At 45.6% G+C, this 21,304-nt stretch overlaps 1 protein-coding gene across 1 annotated transcript in view; it reads left to right on the forward strand.

Annotated features, from left to right (window-relative positions):
* Positions 1-8,801: 8,801 nt before the first annotated feature.
* Positions 8,802-21,304, forward strand: part of capns1b (calpain, small subunit 1 b) — a 29,803-nt gene continuing 17,300 nt past the window's right edge. The window contains exons 1-4 of the mRNA XM_067975132.1: positions 8,802-8,910; positions 9,498-9,621; positions 15,959-15,977; positions 18,022-18,114. Coding sequence (XP_067831233.1) covers positions 9,533-9,621; positions 15,959-15,977; positions 18,022-18,114 — 201 coding nt within the window. The 5' untranslated portion in view covers positions 8,802-8,910; positions 9,498-9,532. The remainder of the gene's footprint in view (positions 8,911-9,497; positions 9,622-15,958; positions 15,978-18,021; positions 18,115-21,304) is intronic.

The raw sequence follows: 21,304 nt of genomic DNA on the forward strand, positions 1-21,304 counted from the left end.
TCTGCCTGAACTTCACTTTGGAAATATCTGACTGAACATTTACGGCTTTTGTCACTGAGAGGAGACAAAGCACTGAGTAAATATAATGCTCTGAATAAACTTCTTTACGTTTAGTCTCAGGGTCAATACAATTCACTAGTAACTTTGTCTATGTGTTCGTGTATATGTGGGCATGAGTTAAGGTTGCTAATGTTTCTGCATTAACTGGAATTCTTATATTTTTCAGGAAAAAAGCTGCAGGAAAGAAACATAATGGGACCTGAAGGAAAAAAACAACAAAAATAATTGGCAAACTCTTGTTAATGAAAATAGTTCCCCTTTAACATACCAGTTTCCTGTCTGGGTCTGAGATATGAAATAAGAAAGGAAAAAGAAAGAAAGACTTGCATTTATATAGCAACTTTCACAACCTCAGGACATCCCAAAGAACTTCACAGCCAATGAAATACTTTTGAAGTGTAGTCACTGTTGTAATGTAGGAAACGCGGCAGCCAATATGCGCACAGCAAGATCCCACAAACAGCAATGTGATAATGACCAGATAATTTGTTTTAGTGATGTTGGTTGAGGGATAAATATTAGCCAGCACACTGGGGAGAACTCCCCTGCTCTTCTTCGAAATAATGCCGTGGGATCTTTTACATCCACCTGGGTCTTGGTTTAACGTCTCGACTGAAAGGCGGCACCTCCGACAGTGCAGCACTCCCTCAGTACTGCACTGGAGTGTCAGTCTAGATTTTGTGCTCAAGTCCCTGGAGTGGGACTTAAACCCACAATCTTCTGACTCAGAGGTGAGAGTGCGACCCACTGAGCCACAGCTGACACCTTTAGATAGGTAATGTAGCAGCAAGTGACGAGCTCTTTCTGATATTATCAAACACTGAAAAGACAATGCATTGGATGGTTTATTGATGCCATTTCTCCTGGAAGGGTTAAGGTTGTTTAAATATGAAAATAAAAGTTGTAGAGAGCTACTTGGAACATCTAGACTACTGAGACCACATCTGGAATACTGTGTGCAGTTTTGGTCTCCTTATTTAAGAAAGGACATAACTGCTTTGGAGACAGTTCAGAGAAGGTTCACTCGACTGATTCCTGGGATGAGGAGGTTATCTTATGAGGAAATTACATACTGACTCCTACAATAATGCCACCCAGCATAGCATTCTACATTCACAAGACAAAACTGGTTCACTATCACACCGTCCCAGACCCATGGTAGGTGGAGATTTACCTGGATTGAGCGTATGCTATTTAACTACAGTATTTTAAATAATTTTTTTTAAGTAGCTCCTGAAAGGATAAATGCCCCAGCATCATCGAGGAAAAAATCCGAGTGCTGAGTTCTGATGAAGAGTCACACCCAAATATAAATCTATCCTTTCCCCCTATTTTTAGATGGTGATCTTCCTGCTGTGCATTTCAAAAACTCTCTGTTTTCCAAACATGGAAACACATAAGGCTGCATTAGGTGCCCGCTGTGGCTCAGTGGGTCGCACTCTTAGCTTCTGATATCAGGCAGGTTGTGGGTTCGAGTCCCATCCAGAGACTTGATCACAAAATCTAGGCTGACACTTCAGTGCAGTTCTGAGGGAGTGCTGCACTGTCACAGGTGCTGTCTTGTGGATGAGATGTTAAACCAATTCTGCCCTCTCAGTGAATGTAAAACATCCCATGGTACTATTTTGAAAAAGGGCAGGGGAGTTCTCCCTGGTGTCCTGGCCAATATTTATCTCTTAACCAACAGATTATCTAGTCATTACTTTCATTGTGGTTTGCGGGACCTTGCTGTGCGTTAATTGTCTGTTGTGTTTCCTCATTGGCTGTAAACCACTTAGGTTGAGGTTGTGCAAGGCGCTGTATAAATGCAATTTTTTCTAAGAATTCATCCACTATAAACACCAACAGTAATTCTTAACCTAAATTACTCTTTTGGCTCGATCACAACGGATTTTATACTGCAAACTGCACACTGCAAACATCAAAAATATACAAACAAGAATGAAAATGTGGTTTGCAGCAACTGGCAGAGGGGGAGCTGAATATTTTCCTCTCAAGTTGACCTGACTGAGTGCCTCCAGGCCAGAGTTTGCAAGCTGGGAGTGGCTGCCGCAAAAGCCACCATTGAGAGCCCTCCCGCCATTATATACCGAGGGGCTGGAATCAGGGAAAACCCCCCCTCGGGCAGAAAGTAATGAAATGTAATGTATCTGTAATCAATAAGCAATGAGGCACTCTAGAGTGTCATGAACTGTAATTATCATGTACGATGTGTAACTGTATTGTTGGAATCATATTTAAAATGTACTTTATGTATCTTGCAAACTGTCTAATCTGCATTATCTATGTTTGAAATGTGATATGGCAACTGCACTGTGTGTATCGTTACAAATTTTATGAATAAAGTATATTTTTGAAAAAAAAATGACTCTACTCTTATTGATTATTAGTGTCACGTTTTCTCATGGATGTTTCTACAGTTACTGCACTGCAACAGAGGGATTTCCTCCACAAGCCTGCAAACAAACTGAAAACAGCTTTCAAAGTTACTGAACATGAGCAGGCGCTCTGACTCACACTTAAACGGGCCAACAATCTGCACCGCACGTCCCATTGGTACAGTGTCGTAAATTCCTAAATATGGGGATGTCTGTGTCAAATTAAGTAAAACTTGACACCACTCCAACCCCTGCTCCCTATTTTATTTCCAAATCCTGGCAATTCCGCAAGTGCCAAGTCAGGATCGTACAGATTAAGCTGATTAATGCACTCACACATGCAGGAAATAAACCTTCTCATAAAACATCAGCCCAGTCATGCCCCAATAATTTGATTGGTTTCCTCTTTACTTGCCAGAGTTCTCTCTGCTCTTTTCCTGAAGCCATTGACACCTTGTTGGGCCACTGAGGCCATGCACAAATGGCGATTGTTCACCTGTGAGCCTTGGCAATGAGGGTCAGCAGGCTATTTAACTGTGGGGGGCATCATTGTCAAGCTCAATCCTGTCCTCACCCAATCTCCACACACACACACACACACACATTCCAGTAAGAGTCACTGGATAGCAACCAGGAGTAAGAGCCTTGGTGAATTTGTTTCTGCATGCTAGCCCAGGGGTTACTGCGGCTAATTCAAGGGTTAAGTTACGAGGAGAGATTACACAAATTGGGGTTGTATTCTCTGGAGTTTCGAAGGTTAAGGGGTGATCTGATCGAAGTTTATAAGATATTAAGGGGAACAGATAGGGTGGATAGAGAGAAACTATTTCCGCTGGTTGGGGATTCTAGGAGTAGGGGGCACAGTCTAAAAATTAGAGCTCGACCTTTCAGGAGTGAGATTAGAAAACATTTCTACACACAAAGGGTTGTAGAAGTTTGGAACTCTCTTCCGCAAACGGCAATTGATACTAGCTCAATTGTTAAATTTAAATCTGAGCTAGATAGCTTTTTGGCAACCAAAGGTATTAAGGGATATGGGCCAAAGGCAGGTATATGGAGTTAGATCACAGATCAGCCATGATCTTATCAAATGGTTGAGCGGGCACGAGGGGCTGAATGGCCTACTCCTGTTCCTATGTTCCTATGTTCCTAATTGAAATGCTTCTACTGCCACCCCAGCTAACTCAACACAGACTGGGGATCAAACCAGTGGCCTTTCTGGTTTGCATGGCTCGGTGACACTCCAGGCTGAGCAGATATGCACAAATCGATCAGGCGAGCTCTTCCTCCCATTATTTTTACTTTTTAACCCTTCGTTGACTGTGCCCGGGGGTAAATAAGCTGTGACTAGAAATGTAATTGTGTAAAATGGCTTTTCTTGTGACTGAGCCAATCAGAAGTGACACTATGGAGACTGATTCTGATTGATCCCTCGTTCTGCCATCTGTGAATGGTTTTTGGGATCTGATTTGGTTTAAATTATGGAATGCGATTGGTTGAAGGGGCAGTGGTCTCTAGTTCTACAGTTGATGGAAGGGAAAGGATTTTACAAAATACAACACTACATTCACACAGGCACATGTCCCTTGAAATTTCCCTGTCCAAATATTGATGTACAAAGGGTTAACACATTTATATTAAATTCCCTAATCCACTATAATGGAATATGCCTGAAACACTCTCCTTGGGGATAATTAGAAGTTCTGGGATTCAATTAGTCTTTGAAAGCCCCAAAAAAGTACAGTATGTTTCCTTTGAGATTTTAATTTTATTGTCATTTTGCAGACTATCATCTTGTTATCCTTGCCCCTCTCTATCTCTGCAAGCTCCTCCAGCCCTACAACCCTCCAAGAATGTTCCTCCAATTCTGGCCTCTTGTGCATTCCCAACTTCCTTCACTCCACCATTGGCGACCGTGCTTTCAGCTGCCTAGGTCCTAGAATTCCCTCCCTAAACCTCTCCGCCTCTACCTCCCTCTCCTCCTTTAAGACGCTCCTTAAAACCTTTGACCAGGCTTTTGGTCACCCGTCCTAATATCTTCTTCTTTGGCCAGGTGTCAATTTCTGATGCCTCATTGCGCTCCTGTGAGGCACCTTGGGACATTTTACCACTTTAAAGGCGCCGTTGTTGTTCACTTCAGGCTGTCGTTTTGACTTCACTCCTTACAGCTCCATTGTCCTCGCTGTACAATTGCGACAATCGCCTGAGAAGCATTTTCTTAGATCCAGGGACTGCAGAGAAACAATGAAGACAATGAGTGTTCAGACCATAGGAACGAGAAAAGACCAAGGTTCATCTAGTTCGCCTTCTACCATCCTGGTAGTTGTATCAAAAATGGAGTTGTTAACTAGTGCTGGAGTGTTTGTGGATCTTTTGGTTAATAGGAGAACATGTATTTGTGCAGTTTTAAAGAATTAACAGGGGAATCACATTGAAGAATTCAAACAATGCACCATAAATGAGTAATCGCTGTAAAGGTGTGCCCGCCTACAGACACATACCATGAGGCTGATTCATTGCTAATAAAGGCCTCCTCCCATCTCATTATATATATATATAGTTTAAAAATCTAGGCCTTGAAATAATTTTGTTCGAATATTAGACTATGAGCACTTAAAGTGCTGGTTTAAAATTCTTTGGTCCTCTACTTTAGCAAGGTGCTACCCGGAGCATTGAAAATGGGTCAATGGCCTCCTTGGACACAGTGGATCAGGGGATGTAGTATGAATGTGTTAAGTGTTTGAACATTAATTTTAGTACCAGAGAATTTCAAGGCATTTACGATCGTGTGAATGTGGTTATGGATGTTGTAGAATCCTTTCCCTTCCACCAATTATATTGGAGTTGAGATACAGATCAGCCATGATCTAATTAAATCCCAGAATAGGCTCGAGGGGCTGAATGGCCTCCTCCCATTCCTATGTTCCTAGAGCTAGAGACCACTGCCCCATCAACCAATTATATCCCAGGACGTAAACCAATCAGAGCCCACGGATCATTCCTTTGGCAAACTGTCCATTCAACCAATCAGAATGCAGAAGTAGGGACCAATCGTACAACAGCATCAACAGCGTGTTGTTACTTCTGATTGGTTCAGTCACGAAAACCACATTCTACCCAAAATGTTTGTCACATTCAGCTGCCAAACTTCCTGTGGGTCTTCTCCAGGGCCTGGTCAAGTGGCCACCTTTCAGCCCAGGATGGACACGGTCCATGGGGGGATGGAGCGGGGGAGGTCACTCTGGGTTTTTTTCCATGGCCTTGTCTGTCTCCGACAGTGCAGCACTCCCTCAGTACTGCACTGTATTGTCAGCCAGAACTATGTTCTCATTTCTTGGAGTGGGACCTGAACCCACAACCTTCTGATTCAGAGGAGAACATGCTACAAACCCAATGAAGCTGACACTTAAGCCAAATGACACCCATAGGAATTACTCTTCTGGACTGGATTGACTCAGTTATTGTGTTGTAGTTGTAGCTGAAATGTTAACTTGGCTTATTTGGAAATACTCTCACCCCCTCAGTTAGAAGATTTAACCCACCACTCCAGAACCTAAGCATGCAGGGTCAGAAGTTGTTGGGAAGTCTCACCATTAGAATAACCGATTAACATCGCTCGCCATTATTGCTTCGTAAAAAATCCAGGAATTTGTGGAGTAAAAGAGACACACCATGAATTCCAATTCTCCGCAAATTGCTGGACGATTTGCTCCGCCATTAGCCTCGCCAAAGCCAATAAAAGTCCTTTCTCGCCGTGAGGCTCCCCATTGAAATTAATGGCGATTGTGAAATTGCTGGAGTTACTATGTTCTTATGAATTATGCCCGATGCTGGTAATTAATGTCGTAAACGTCCCTGGTAATGACGTGACTTACGGTCCTGACATGTCACTCAACCTTGGAGGCCCATAAGGGACCAGTGAAGCTGTGGAGTCTCACTCCAGCAGATAGTGAATTGTTCCTAGAAGTTTTTTTATCTGTCTTGGCAGTACTTTTATGCCAGTCTTGCCATCCACACTCCTGTTAATGTCGGAAGGCAATAGTTTTCAAGACGCAAAGCTGTTTCAATGCTCAAAAGTGGGTCATTCGTTCGAATGGAAATTAAATAATTTCTCTCAGAAAATAATATTTTGGGATATGGTATAGGAGTAATTTGAGACAGTGACATGCAGTGTAGGAGGCTTGGGAGGAACAGATGGCTTTGGATCTATGGTTCCCAAAGCTCTCCATCACTGGGGTTTTCCTCATGTTATTTGTGGGTCTGTTGCAGACTAATTAACAGAGATTGATTGCTATGATTAGTCAACAACCTCATTATCGTTGTGTCATGATTGAAGGGCAATGGGGTGTGCACTGGGTGTTCCGTTGTTCCCTATCATGATGGACGGGGCTGCTGGTTCTATACTTCAAGGGGAAAGAATGTTTCTACCTTTCCCACACCTACTCTGCCAGTCACTCATTAACATCTCAAGGACCAACTCAGCAATTCTCCCGGCGGAGGTGGGGGTCCCCCGTGGAGGGGTCTCTACTCGGGGATCCTCCCGTGTGCCATTGGGGATCTGGGGTGGAGAGTGTTGCACGGAGTAGTCGTGACCAACAGGCGTTTACGCCATTTCACGGACTCCCAGGCCGCCTACAATTTCTGCGGCCTGGATGAGTCCGTGTTTCATTTATTCACAGGGTGTGTTTGACTATTTAAGGGGGCTGCTCCTCAAGTTCTGGCTGCACTTCAGTCCCACGCTCCTGATCTTTGGTCGCCCAGTGAGGGGTGGGACAGGCAGGTCAGTGGACGTCCTCGTGGGCCTGCTCCTGGGCCTGTCCAAGGTGGCTATGCACAGGTCCAGGTTAGACGTGGCCCGTGAGGGCGGTCGCTCCGACTGTTTGCCTCACTTCCACGGAATTCTCCGTGCCCGGGTGGCCCTGGAGAGGGAGCACACGGTGTCTGCTGGTACGCTTGAGGCTTTCCGCGACCAGTGGGCACCGCAGGGACTGGAGTGCATCCTGGACCGAGATAATAAAATTATAATTTGAACACTTATTTTGGGTTTACTGGTTTTCTGCACATGAACACACGCTAACCCCCCCTTCTTATAAAAGGGGGGCCTAAAACACACACTTCAGAAAAAACTCAGCAATTCTCAAACACAACTGGGTCACAATGTTCTCCTCTTCGGGTTCTTTTTAATTTTTTTCTTACTTTTCCTTTCTGTCTTTTTTTCCCCTCTCTCTCTTAATCCACTGACTTTATTCCTCTTTCTGTCTATATTTCGTTTGACTCTAATTCACCCTATTTCCTTCTCCACCTTTCACTGTTTCTTTCTCTCTACTCTTCGTTCATTGGTGAAGGAGATAGACGATTGGACTTGACATTGGCCGTTAAAAGTCCAATTAATGGCGTTCGCCGCCAAACCTGCCATTGCAGGAATTTCTGGGACGCAAACTCGTCTGACACGTGGTGCAATACTAAGGAAGCAACAACAACTTGCATTTATATAGCGCCTTTAATGTAGTAAAAGATCCCAAGGCACTTCACAGGAGCGATTATCAAACAAATTTGATACCGAGCCGCATAAGGAAATATTAGGACAGGTGACCAAAAGCTTGGTTTTAAGGAACATCCTAAAAGAGGAGAGAGAGGTAGAAAGACAGAGAGGTTTAGGGAGGGAATTCCAGAGCTTAGGGCCTAGGCATCTGCAGGCACGGTTGCCATTGGTGGAGCGATTAAAATCGGGGGTGTGCAAGAGGCCAGAATTGGAGGAGCGCAGAGATCTCGGAGGGTTGTAGGGGGTTACAGAGATAGGGAGAGGTGGGGCCATGGAAGGATTTGAACACAAGGATGGGAATTTTAAAATTGAAGTGTTGCCAAACTGGGAGCCAAAATAGGTCAACGAGCACAGGGGTGATGGGTGAACGGGATTTGATACGAGTTACTGTCCTTTGAATCAAATTTTAAACTGATGTCTGTTTGTCCGTTTAGCTGCTCCAGATTGATGTTAACCATTCCATAGCACTTGTCCAAGAGTTTTCTCAGCCAACAGCACCAAAAAACGTTCATTAACCATTCATCTCATTGGTGTCCACAGAACAGGTGCTGCATCTGCCTTCATAACAAAGTAATTCATTGTATGTGAAATGCTTTCAAACGTTTTTGAGAAACGAGGTAAGGCATGAGCAAGTCTTTACCCCACTAAGGCAGTCAACATCTTCAGCAGAGGATAAATAATTTAATATATCTCCTCCTCAAAAGGACAACTCCATGCGGTTTAAATGGGTCCGCAATCCGCCCTTTGGTCAAACCTCATTTAGCGGCAGATAACAGATCGTGCACTAGGACCCAGAGGTGGTTACAAGCCTGCATCGTCGGACCGGTGGGTGGGGACGGGCGGCAGAACCGGACTGACGGGTTTTCACGCACAAATCCGGTTGCAGAAAGCGAGAGACTGCGCCATTTGCATCCAGCCCGATCCCCGTCGGTAAGGAGATGATCCTTCGGTTACTTTATTCGATACAATATTTCAGTATTCCTAGTACTGGAGGGATTTGTTTGGAACACGGTGAAACATTGTATTGAGTAGCCCGGCCTGAAACCGACGCGATTGAAACATTGTATCGAGTAACCCGGGCTGAAACTGACGCGGTTGAAACATTGTATCGAGTAGCCCGGGCTGAAACTGACGCGATTGAAACATTGTATCGAGTAACCCGGGCTGAAACTGACGCGGTTGAAACATTGTATCGAGTAGCCAGGGCTGAAACTGACGCGGTTGAAACATTGTATCGAGTAGCCCGGCCTGAAACCGACGCGGTTGAAACATTGTATCGAGTAGCCCGGCCTGAAACCGACGCGGTTGAAACATTGTATCGAGTAGCCCGGCCTGAAACCGACGCGGTTGAAACATTGTATCGAGTAGCCCGGCCTGAAACTGACGCGGTTGAAACATTGTATCGAGTAGCCCGGCCTGAAACTGACGCGGTTGAAACATTGTATCGAGTAGTCAGTAACATTGTATCTGGGGTCGCGGTTGTGTTGGAATTGACATGGTCTCTTTCTTTCTTGCAGCTTCCCTTCCGCTCACTTGACTCTCCAAATTCACCATGTTTGCTATTAAGAATTTACTCGGCGGCGGCGGTGGGGGCGGCGGCCTGGCGGGCCAGCTACTCCAAGGGCTGGCCGGCGTTATCGGGTAAGTTATTTTGTTAAATGCATTGGATTCGCCGTTTAACAAAATAAGGCAGCGCCTCTTCTCTGTTACACCCCCTCCCCCTCCAATGTCATTTTGTTAAAGATTGAGTGCTGCCTTTTGTAATTAAAAGGACTTATTTTTGCTGAACGTTGAAGAGTTTTTAAGAAGTCTCAAAACAAGCTCAACTCATTTGGAGGGATGCATGTGAACTTGCAACTTAAACGTGTATCGACATGAAGGGACCGAATCTCATTCCGTTTCATTGGACAACGGGCGTGGTTCGCTCACTCTCTCTCAAACTATGTATAGCTGAGTTGCGCAAAGTGGTTGCTGAACAGGTTATTAAAATCTGGTTAAAGAAGTTCAGTCCCGCCAGTGGCTTCAAAACCAGGACAATTTACCTCCAGTCGTGCTGTAGGAACGTGCAGTCCTATTCTGGGATAATGCGCTTTAAATTAGGCCGCAGCTTTATTTGGTCTCTAGGTTAGGTCATTGCATCCTGTTAGCTTGAGTGTACCGGAACACTTGGGCCCACACTGTTTGTAGAGAGAGTGTAAATACCACAGTCGGGCCAATAACACCCAGTGATATAAAGTTGCAAGCCTTGGAATTATATTTTCCCGTGTAGATTGCGTTTACGTACAGATCAGAACTTTGCAAATTAAACCGTATTGGCAATGATCTCCCCGTCAAAGATTATTGTTGGTGAAATTCAAACTTCTGGTTTATTCCAAGGGCCGAATTGCCCTGAAATATATTGGAATTCTGTGACACTTGCCACAAGACTCCCCCTATCATCTAGTCCAATGAATTGATCAGCTGAATACCAAGTGTCAGCTTCTTGTTACCTTACAAATGGTTAATTTTCATGGTTTACTTTTGGTTAACCCTTCACCGTCCACAAATTAAAAGACACAGTCTTTAGGGGGAACATGTGTTTAGCCCAGCAAAGTTTGTTGGCCTGGAGGAGAGGAAGGGTGAGCCAGAAAAGCTGTAGTTTAATGCCAGTGAAGTGTGTTTCATGTAAACTCCTAGTGCTCTGTTTTTATGGCTTGGGACTGCTGGGCAAAAGTAATCGGGGTGCTGATACTTTGTGCGAAATGTCTCTTGTATGGTAAAGTTCTACCCAGTGATAGTGAGTGGAGACAGTGAATAGTTTCATTACCAGAATCACTTGCTCAAGTCAACTATTCACTGGGTGTTGAGTTGCTGTAGATTTGCATAAAAAGAAAGACTTTCCACAACCTCAAAGTCCCAAGGCATTTTAAAACCAATAAAGTACATTTTGAAGTGTAGTCACTGCTGTAATGTAGGAAATGTGGCTGCCAATTTGCGCACAGCAAGCTCCCACAAACAGCAGTGTGATAATGACCAGATCTTCTGATTTTAGATGTTGGTTGTGGGATAAATATCGGCCAGGACACTGGGGAGAATTCAGCTGTGGCTCAGTGGGTAGCAGTCTCGCCTCTGAGTCAGGAGGTTGTGGATTCAAGCCCCAGTCCAGAGACTTGAGCACAAAATCTAGGCTGATACTCCAGTGCAGTATTGAGGGAGTGCTGCACTATTGGAGGTGCCATCTTTCATATGAGATGTTAAACCGAGGCCCCATCTGCACACTCGGGCGGACATAAAATCAGATATTGAAGCAGTCCGTGCCCGCATGCAGCAAGACCTGGACAACATCCAGGCTTGGGTTGATAAGTGGCAAGTAACATTCGCACCAGGCAATGACCATCTCCAACAAGAGAGAGTCTAACCACCTCCCTTTAACATTCAACGGCATTACCATCAACATCCTGGGGGTCAACGTTGACCAGAAACTTAACTGGACCAGCCATATAAATACAGTGGCTACAAGAGCAGGTCAGAGGCTGGGTATTCTGTGGCGAGTGACTCACCTCCTGACTTCCCAAAGTCTTTCCACCATCTACAAGGCACAAGTCAGGAGTGTGATGGAATACTCTCCACTTGCCTGGATGAGTGCAGCTCCAACAACACTCAAGAAGCTCGACACCATCCAGGACAAAGCAGCCTGCTTGATTGGCACCCCATCCACCACCCTAAACATTCACTCCCTTCACCACTGGCGCACCTTGGCTGCAGTGTGTACCGTCCACAGGATGCACTGCAGCAACTCGCCAAGGCTTCTTCGACAGCACCTCCCAAACCCACGACCTCTACCACCTAGAAGGACAAGGGCAGCAGACACATGGGAACAACACCACCTGCACGTTCCCCTCCAAGTCACACACCATCCCGACTTGGAAATATATCGGCCATTCCTTCATCGTCGCTGGGTCAAAATCCTGGAACTCCCTTCCTAACAGCACTGTGGGAGAACCTTCACCACACGGACTGCAGTGGTTCAAGAAGGCGGCTCACCACCACCTTCTCAAGGGCAATTAGGGATGGGCAATAAATGCTGGCCTCGCCAGCGACGCCCACATCCCATGAACGAATGAATTAAAAAAAAATCCCAGGGCACTATTTTGAAGAACAGAGGAGTTCTCCCCGATGTCCTGGTCCATATTCATCCCCAAAACAGGTGAGGTCATTGCTGTTTGTGGGATCTTGCTGTGCCCAAATTGGCTGCCACGTTTCCTACATTACAACAGTGACTACACTTCAAAAGTACTTCATTGGCTGTAAAATGCTTTGGAATGTCCTGAGGTCGATGAAAGGTGTGATATAAACACAGGTCTTTTCTTTAATGGCTTTTCTTGTGACTGAACCAAGAAGTGATGCTATGGAGATGATTCTGGTGATTGGTCCCTGGTTCTGTGGCCTACTGGGTTTCTGCCTTTCCTGGGTTTGCACTGATCGATTCCGACCTTGGAGCGGTTCTAGATCCAATCCCTATCCAATCCCTTTCCCCCTCTATTGCAGCAAGGATGCTGCAATAGAGGGGGAAATTCAGCCAGGATTGCTGCTCTCTCTCTCTAGTGACACTTCTCTTTTTACCCCTCCCCCTTGGAAAGTACACTTGTGATGTTGGGCTTGGACAGTGGTCTGCTGCCACTTGCTTTTTGGGGCTCACTATTGAATAATGGCCACTTGGACTGAATACTGGAGGGTCATGCTGGCGCAAGTGGAGGCTCTGGGATAGAAGGCAGGAAAGTAGCCACCTTCATCACCTTCCACCCTGGCAATCCCGGATCTCTGGTTGTGTTAGTGCCAAAATCTGAACGTGTGCGTGCTAAATAATTGAACTCCTATTCAGTGGTATTTCTCGAGGAAATCCTCCTGAGACCATGGTCGGGAGTGGCTTTTAACAGGATTGGTTCCTCTACGTTACATTGTAAATTAGCTGCCAAGCCCTTTCCTCAGGTGAGTTAGAACACACCTCTTGGAACGCAAGTCCTGTCAGGATTGTCACTGGGATTTTAGTAGAGTACTCGTGAATCTTATGTCATTGTCCGCAATGACATAGATAATTCACTATTTTATAAAGGTAGGAGCTTTATACCACATAGTGTACAAAGTCGACGTGGATACATGTCCTTTTAAGGTCATTTAAGTATAATTAAGTGACCACAGCTTCATTGTTTAATCAGTTTAGTTGTTTTGTAAGGGAACTGTGCAGATTTGGAAAATGCTTGTAGATTTCAGGCTACAGATCAGAAGCAGCCAGCACTAAGTAACTGGATTTTTAAGGTTATTTTTGCATCTACAATAAAGCCCGACTTTGGATGTGTGAACCGTGACGTCCTATTTGACCCTGGGATGAGCTTCCGACTGTATATCCGCACCATCACCAAGACCGCCTACTTCCACCTCTGTAACGTTGTGTGTCTCTGCCTCTGCCTCTGCTTCAGCTCATCTGCTGAAACCCTCATCCGTTACCTCTAGGCTGGACTATTCCAATGTTCTCCTGGCCGGCCTCCCATCTTCCACCCTCTATAAACTTGAGCTCATCCAAATCTCTGCTGTCTGTATCCTAACTTGCACCAAGTCCTCTTCATCCATCACCCCTGTGTTCAATGACCAACATTGGCTCCCGGTCTGGGAACACCTCGATTTTAAAATTCTCATCCTTGCCCCTCCCTATCTCTGTAACCTCCTCCAGCCCTACAAGCCTCCGAGATCTCTGCACTCCTCCAATTCTTGCCTCTTCCGCATCCCTGATTTTAATCGCTCCACCGTTGGCGGCTGTGCCTTCAGCTGTCTAGGCCCTAAGCTCTAGAATTCTCTCCCTAAACTTCTCCGCCTTTTTACCTCTCCTTTTAAGACTATCCTTAAAACCTACCTCTTTGACCAAGCTCCTAATATCTCTTTAAGTGGCTCGGTGTCAAATTTTGTTTGATCGCTTCTGCGCAGCGCCTTGGGACGTTTTACTACATTAAAGGCACTATATAAATGCAAGTTGTTGTTGTAATAAAATACTGATAGTTTATCAAGTCTATTTGCATATTTAAGATGTTCATCAGACTTTAGATACTATGTGTTGCCGATACAAACTTTTTAATCCTTGGGATGGGGGAGTAGGTGGAAAAAAGAACAAACTTGCACTTGTATGGTGTCTTTCACGGTCTCAGAAGTGTATCAAAGCCTATGGATTACTATTGAAGTGTATGTCACTTGTTATGTGGGAATCACAGGCAATTTGTCCACAGCAAGATCCCACAAACGGCAAATGAGATAATGACCAGATAATCTGTTTTCAGTGATGTTGGTTGAGGGGTAAATATTGACTAGGACACTGGGGAGAACTCCCCCCTGCTCCTCTTCAAAATAGTGACATAGGATCTTTTTATGTCCACCTGAGGGGGCAGACTGGGCCTCTGTTTAATGTCTCATCTGAAAGATGGCACCTCCGATAATGTAGCACTCCCTCGGTGCTGCACTGAAGTGTCAGCCTAGATGATGGGCTAAAGTCTCTGGAGTGGGACTTGATCCCACAATTTTCTTACTCTAAGGCGAGAGTGCTCCCACTGAGCCATGGCTGATACCCTTTTAGAGGCTGTTGGAAGTCCTTAGTAATCACTCTACAAGGTGTAGCCGTGCCTCAGTTGGTGGAGACTCTTGCCTCTGTCAGGTGGTGGGTTTAAGTCCCACTCCAGAGACTTGAGCACAAAATCTAGGCTAACACTCTAGTGCAGTACTAAGGGAGTGCTGCACTGTTGGAAGTGCTGTCTTTCGGATGAAATGTTAAATCGAGGCCCCTTCTTTCCTACCTTACAACAGTGACTACACTTCAAAAAGTACTTGATTGGCTGTAAAGCGCTTTGGGATGTCCTGAGGTCAAGAAATGCGCCATTTAAATGCAATTCTGTCTTTCTTTTAAACTACCTGTGCATAAGAACATAAGAAATAGGAGCAGGAGTAGGCCATGCGGCCCCTCGAGCCTGCTCTGCCGTTCAGTAAGATCACGGCTGATCTTTGGCCTCAACTCCACTTCCCGCCTGATCCCCATAATCCCTCGATTCCCTTAGTGTCCAGAAATCTATCCATCTCAGCCTTGAATATACTCTGACTCAGCATCCACAGCCCTCTGGGGTAGAGAATTCCAAAGATTCACAACCCTCTGAGTGAAGAAATTCCTCCTCATCTCAGTTTTAAATGGCCGACCTCTTATCCTGAGACTGTGCCCCCTGGTTCTAGACTCGCCAGCCAGGGGAAACAATCTCTCAGCATCTACCCTGTCAATCCCCCTCATAAATTTATATGTTTCAATGAGATCACCTCTCATTCTTAACTCCAGAGAGTATAGACCCATTCTGCTTAATCTCTCCTCATGGGACAACTCTCTCATCCCAGGAATCAATCTAGTGAACCTTCATTGCACCGCCTCCAAGGCAAGTATATCCTTCCTTAGATAAGGAGACCAAAACTGTACACAGTACTCCAGGTGTGGTCTCACCAACGTCCTGTACAATTGTAGCAAGTGGGCTGAGCATGTGACTGGAGAAAAATATAGACCTTACGGCCATTTTCATGGCTGCAATTGGTAGTTGTGTATTAAATTTGAATTTTCTGTGGCCATTTGCTGTATTAATATTTTATGGATTTGTATGTCTCTTGGATAAGCTGATGATTTGGGGCTCTGTCATCGCCATTATGGAGGCTGTTTGCCTACAGAATTCATTGCACTTCCCTTCGTGGTTTGAGACATTTTGATGTGCTGGATAAGATGAGTGAGAAAGAAATAGAAGGATATGTTTGGGTTCGAGTGGGAGCAGGCTCTGTGTGGAGCAAAACACCGGCTATAGATCGAATGGCCTGTTAAATTCTTTATATTTCTATGCTTTGTCACTGTGCATATTTTAAATCTGCTTCAATGTGCTTAACGCTGAAGATTACAGCATTTAAATATATTTCCTCTCTCTTCCCCCTACAGCCAAATAGCAACTGGCCCGGTAAGTACATCTTGAATCCTCTTTGCTGTTTTTAAGCCAATCAAGACTGCATTTATGCACAAAAATAAAATATTTTATGCTTTGTTTGTGTTCACGATGTTTGTCGTAATCCCTGATTCTGTTTTAGATTAGAACCTTAGACAATTGGCCTCAGTGCGCTGAGATGGGGAGGAAGGAAATCAGGCTGGATTCCTACTCCCTCGCTTCCTGTCCAGAGACCCCTGAAAAGTACAAGTGTGTTGACCGAAGCCGCCAGCATCCACTGTCGACGCTCAACCATAAAGAGTAGCCCCTTTGGTTAAGTTATTGGAGGGCAACCAGTGCCCATGAACTCGTGTCCTGGCATGAGTTGGTGCCCTCAGGAAATTGGGATGGCTCGAAGTGGAGAAAACTTCTGGGATTAAACACAAGTGCCTGTTTAGCAGCTGTGGTGAATCATGTCAGTCTTTAAAGGGTTAATGTACAGGTGCACAGGCTGTGTTGGTGCGTCAGCCATCAGTGCTGTGGAGCGTCAAGAGCCAAGCTTGTGCTGGCGGCTGGCTCGTCTCTACTGTTGAGGGAAGTGGCCAAGTGGGGAAATCTGGTTGGGGGTTGGGGGGAGGAAGAGGTCACCAATGGCTACTTGTGCTCACTGGTTAGAGGCCTGCAGACAAGATGTTTGGAAAGAGCTATCCGCTTGTCTGAGAATGGTGCGGGAGATGGGGAGTACTGATGGAGGATGCCCTTCAATCCTTGCTACATACTGTTACCCAGCTTAAAAGGGCCAGCCAGTGATCCTGGAAAGACTCAAGTGACTCAAGATGACTTCTTCTGTTCTGGGAATAGCTCCAGGGATGAGGGACTTCAGCTATGTGGAGAGACTCGAGAAGCTGGGATTGCTCACCTTTAGAGCAGGGATGGTTAAGGGGAGATTTAATAGAGGCGTTCAAAATTATGAAGGGTTTTGATCGAGTAAATAAGGAGAAACTCTTTCCACTGGCTGAAGGGTCGGTAACCAGAGGACACAGATTTAAGATAATTGGCAAAAGAGTCAGAGGGGCGATAAGGAGAATTTATTTTACACAGTGAGTTCTGATCTGGAATGCGCTGCCTGAAAGGGCGGTGGAAGCAGATTCAATAGTAACTTTCAAAAGGGAATTGGATAAATACTTGAAGGGGAGAAAATTGCAGGGCTCTGGGGAAAGAGCAGGGGAGTGGGACTAATTGGATAGCTCGTTCACAAGCACGATGGGCCAAATGGCCGCCTTCTGTGCTGTAAGATTTTATGATTCAGCACCCTGGACTTCACTTTATGGCTTCTCCTAATATCACTTTATGGACAGAAAATCAGCATTCCTTTCTTCTCCTATCTCTTTAAACAACAGTTGCTTTATCCCAAATGCGCTCCATCCTCATTGTTGAAATTGAGATTTATCTCCTACTCTCACTCGTTCTTTCATGCCATCCCGATCTGTAGAACCCTTTGCTTCCCTCCTTCCAGCAATCTGCAGGTCTTTAGGCAGCGCCAAGCTTGGGTTTTGCTTGTAGCTTGTCTCTCCAATTCTCTTCAACCATGGTCGTGTCCTGTATCTAGGGTTGTCAACCCTCCAGGATTGTCCTGGAGTCTCCAGGCATTAAAGATTAATCTCCTGGACACTGCTGTGAGCAACGCTCAGGAGAAAAATCATAGGGGCATTCAAAAAAAAATTTGAACTGTTTGTTAGTTATAAAAATACTAAAGTTGGGGGGTGAAGAAAAGGCTGTTTGACTGGGTGGGGTGGTTGGAGGTGAGAGGTCAGGTGATGAAACCTCCAGGAACACGTCCAACTAGAGTTGGCAACCCTATCCTGTATCACAGGCCTTGGGCCTTCACCAAAATTTCTCAATCGACTTTTTAGAAAAAAACTACATAACGATGTGAATATTGACCGTGGGGGAGTAAAAATGAATGAAAATAAGTTCCTTGCAATAACATTCTAGTCTGGGATTCTTTGATGCACTATGTAACGGGCTTGTGTTTTGGGCTGTATTGACCTCTGACGACCTGCTGACTCTTGTTTTATAGGCTGAGCAGCCCCGCCATGTTTCACAGGTTGAGGCCTATGAGAACGATGAGGAGAGACGGTTCCGGCAGGTCTTCAAGAGCCTGGCTGGAGATGTAAGTATTTCAGGCACGTGTGAATGTAAACTTCTGTATTATACATTTGAGAGGCTTCTCCCATATTAACTTGCTGTGGCTAACTGGAAAGTTTTGAACTTTTTAGGTAGCCCAGTTGGGCTATCAGGCTCAGCCCGTGTCTTGAGTTTACTCAATGAGTAATTGAGCCACGTGGACCAGGAAAAGCTGATGTTCAACCTGGGACTTGTGCTAAGATAGGTGAGATATCAGCAGGCGATGCTACAGTTACTCTTAGTATTTCCGAGAGGTTTAAAGAAGGGGAGAAATTGGATCGGGTTCCTGATGACTATCCGGTGACCACTGCTGGAAGGGGTGTGTGGGCAGGATTGGGCTCGGCTGTGATCACTTTTTATTCATTCATGGGATGTGGGCGTCGCTGGCAAGGCCAGCATTTATTGCCCCTGAGAAGGTGGTGGTGAACCGCTGCAGTCCGTGTGGTGACGGTTCTCCCACAGTGCTGTTAGGAAAGGAGTTCCAGGATTTTGACCCAGCGACGATGAAGGAACGGCGATATATTTCCAAGTTGGGATTTGGAGGGGAACGTGCAGGTGGTGTTCCCACGTGTCTGCTGCTGTTGTCCTTCTAGGTGGTAGAGGTCGCGGGTTTGGGAGGTGCTGTCGAAGAAGCCTTGGCGAGTTGCTGCAGTGCATCCTGTGGATGGTACACACTGCAGCCACTGTGCGCCGGTGGTGAAGGGAGTGAATGTTTAGGGTGGTGGATGGGGTGCCAATCAAGCGGGCTGCTTTGTCCTGGATGGTGTCGAGCTTCTTGAGTGTTGTTGGAGCTGCACTCATTCAGGCAAGTGGAGAGTATTCCATCACACTCCTGAGTGCCTTGTAGATGGTGGAAAGGGTTTGGTGAGTCACTCGCCACAGAATACCCAGCCTCTGACCTGCTCTTGTAGCCACAGTATTTATATGGCTGGTCCAGTTAAGTTTGCTCTGTTTCCACCCCGCCCCCCTCCAACTTCCCAGCACTCAGTGTTGAGGCTTAAGCATGAATAATGGTCCCTTGTGCAAGATACCAGGGTATCTTTGGAATCATAGCCCAGCTGTCTGGAGGGAGTGTGTACGTCCACAAATCAGGGGCTATCTGGTTCAAAACCAAATGGGATGGGGAGGGGGTGGGAGAGAGTCTACCTGCAGCTTGATCTATAACAATGAAGAATTGACTCGTTGGCCTTTGTGTAAATGAAGGCACCTGACATCGCTCACTCCCTTCCTCCCCAGCCCTCGTACTGTGGCCAGAGGCAGAGAATGCAAAGCCTGGTATCTCTGGCTGTGGTTTTGAGCACCTGTTGCTACCAACGAAACCAGTGAGATTGGTAGCCCCAGACCAGCTTACAATGTAGTTTGAAAAGGATGTCGATTGCTGCCTCTTCCTCTCCTGTGTGGCCTTCTGTACCCTGGTCTTCCTTGTGCTGCTTTTCTCCCGAGGCACCATTTTGCCAGCAAGGATCGATCCGTGACAGAACTATTGCCGAAGCAATGATGATCTTGCAAATGCCAGGAATCTGAAATAAATCAGGCTAATGCTGGAAATACACAGCAAGGTCTGTCAGCAAATGAAGAGACATCTTGGGCGTAGACCCTTGGGTCAAGCCCTTTATTAGACCGAGGCAATGAAGTAATTCATGGTAACGAGAGCTAACAGCGTTGAGTGGCAGGGCTAATCCGTAATATTTTATAGGGGCGAGTCGACCCTTTTGAGATATACTTTCAGCAGTAACTATTTCTGCGTCTGCAGTGTATCCATCAAAATATGCAAATTTTAAACAAATTTGTTCTAACCTTGAAATTTATACAAATTTATTCTGACCTTCGCCTGTTGAGCAGTTTTCCAATCACTTTGGCTGGACTTTGTGGCAGTTTCACATTGGAGTCCCTGTTTGGTGGGAGGGTTCATGCTGGTCACAAGTTCTCTTGTGTTAAAATGCATCGATGCAAAGTCTTCATATTGAAATCTACAATCTACCTTTTGCGGAGCCTTGGGTCCCAGTGTTTAAAAAGGGGACTGTTGGCTGTCTGTTACCCCATGAACCAACGTCTAGTACCATTGGGGAGGGGTCACAGGTTTTTGCTTTAGCCACTCCCCCCAAATTGCCCAAACTCTGGGCTCCATCTCTACTTCGCTGCATCGAGCTGCTGGACCTCTGCTCAGATGCTTTTCTGCGTGAGTGAGGAAGAGGGGCATTGGGAAGGAGGGTGGCTGCTGGGTTCCATCTGTTGTCTCCCATTGGTATTAGCGGAGGTCTGGCAGAAGGACATTCACTCCTGTCAACGATTGCACCACTGGGTGCCCTTCTGACAGTTGTACAGGGCGGAGGTGTGGGTGGAGAAGTAGATGAAGTAGCATTGAAAAAAGAATTGTGCAATTTACTTTAAGGGGGAGGGGTGAAAGTTACTGAAGAGCAGCGATAGATGACTCATAGGCATTTTGGGAGACGGTGTGTTGGTAAGCATTGAGTCATCAATTCCGCCCTCAAATATTTATGGTGTGGCGATAAACCCATTAATGAACAGCTGTCGAGTGCAGACGCTGAAAGCCATATGTGATGTTAGTTTTGGTTGTCTGATTTATTTGTGAGGGAACAGTCATGTGGGCTGTGTATGAGGGAACACCTTCCTGTTCAGTCTGCCTCCATTTACTTCTGTTTCTGCTTATTGCTCCCAAGCATCAATTTACATTAAAACCCTAGAGAGAGAGTGTGGACTCCATGGTGCTCCATTTGCCTGCCCTCCCTCCCCTGCAGCATTCTGCTGAGTTCTTTGCCTCTTGTGCATTTCTGCAAGGAGGTATTGAGCTGATGCCAAGCTCCTATTTGCTAGGATTGGGAGGGAGGTGGGAAGGAAAATGTCTTATTGGACTAAGCATGCAGCTCCTGGTGACTTGCCAAAATGGTAAGATTGGTGCCTGGGAACAATTTGCAGATCCAGCCTTTGGAAACAGATGACGTGTGGCTTTCAGGGTCGACCAGTAAGGGAGATGGTCGAAGGGACACTCTAAAAATTCCTGCAGGATTGGCAAGGTTCAGCAATAGCAGTAATACACTTGATATCCAAAAGCAGTGTCTGGACTAATTCTACATTGAAATACAAGCAAATCCATAAATTTGCAGAACTGAGAAAAATTGGCCTGATCCATTTTCACTGTTAAATGATGGCCTCTC

This window comes from Heptranchias perlo, chromosome 41, assembly GCF_035084215.1.
Source record: "Heptranchias perlo isolate sHepPer1 chromosome 41, sHepPer1.hap1, whole genome shotgun sequence".
Classification (NCBI taxonomy): Eukaryota; Metazoa; Chordata; class Chondrichthyes; order Hexanchiformes; family Hexanchidae; genus Heptranchias; species Heptranchias perlo.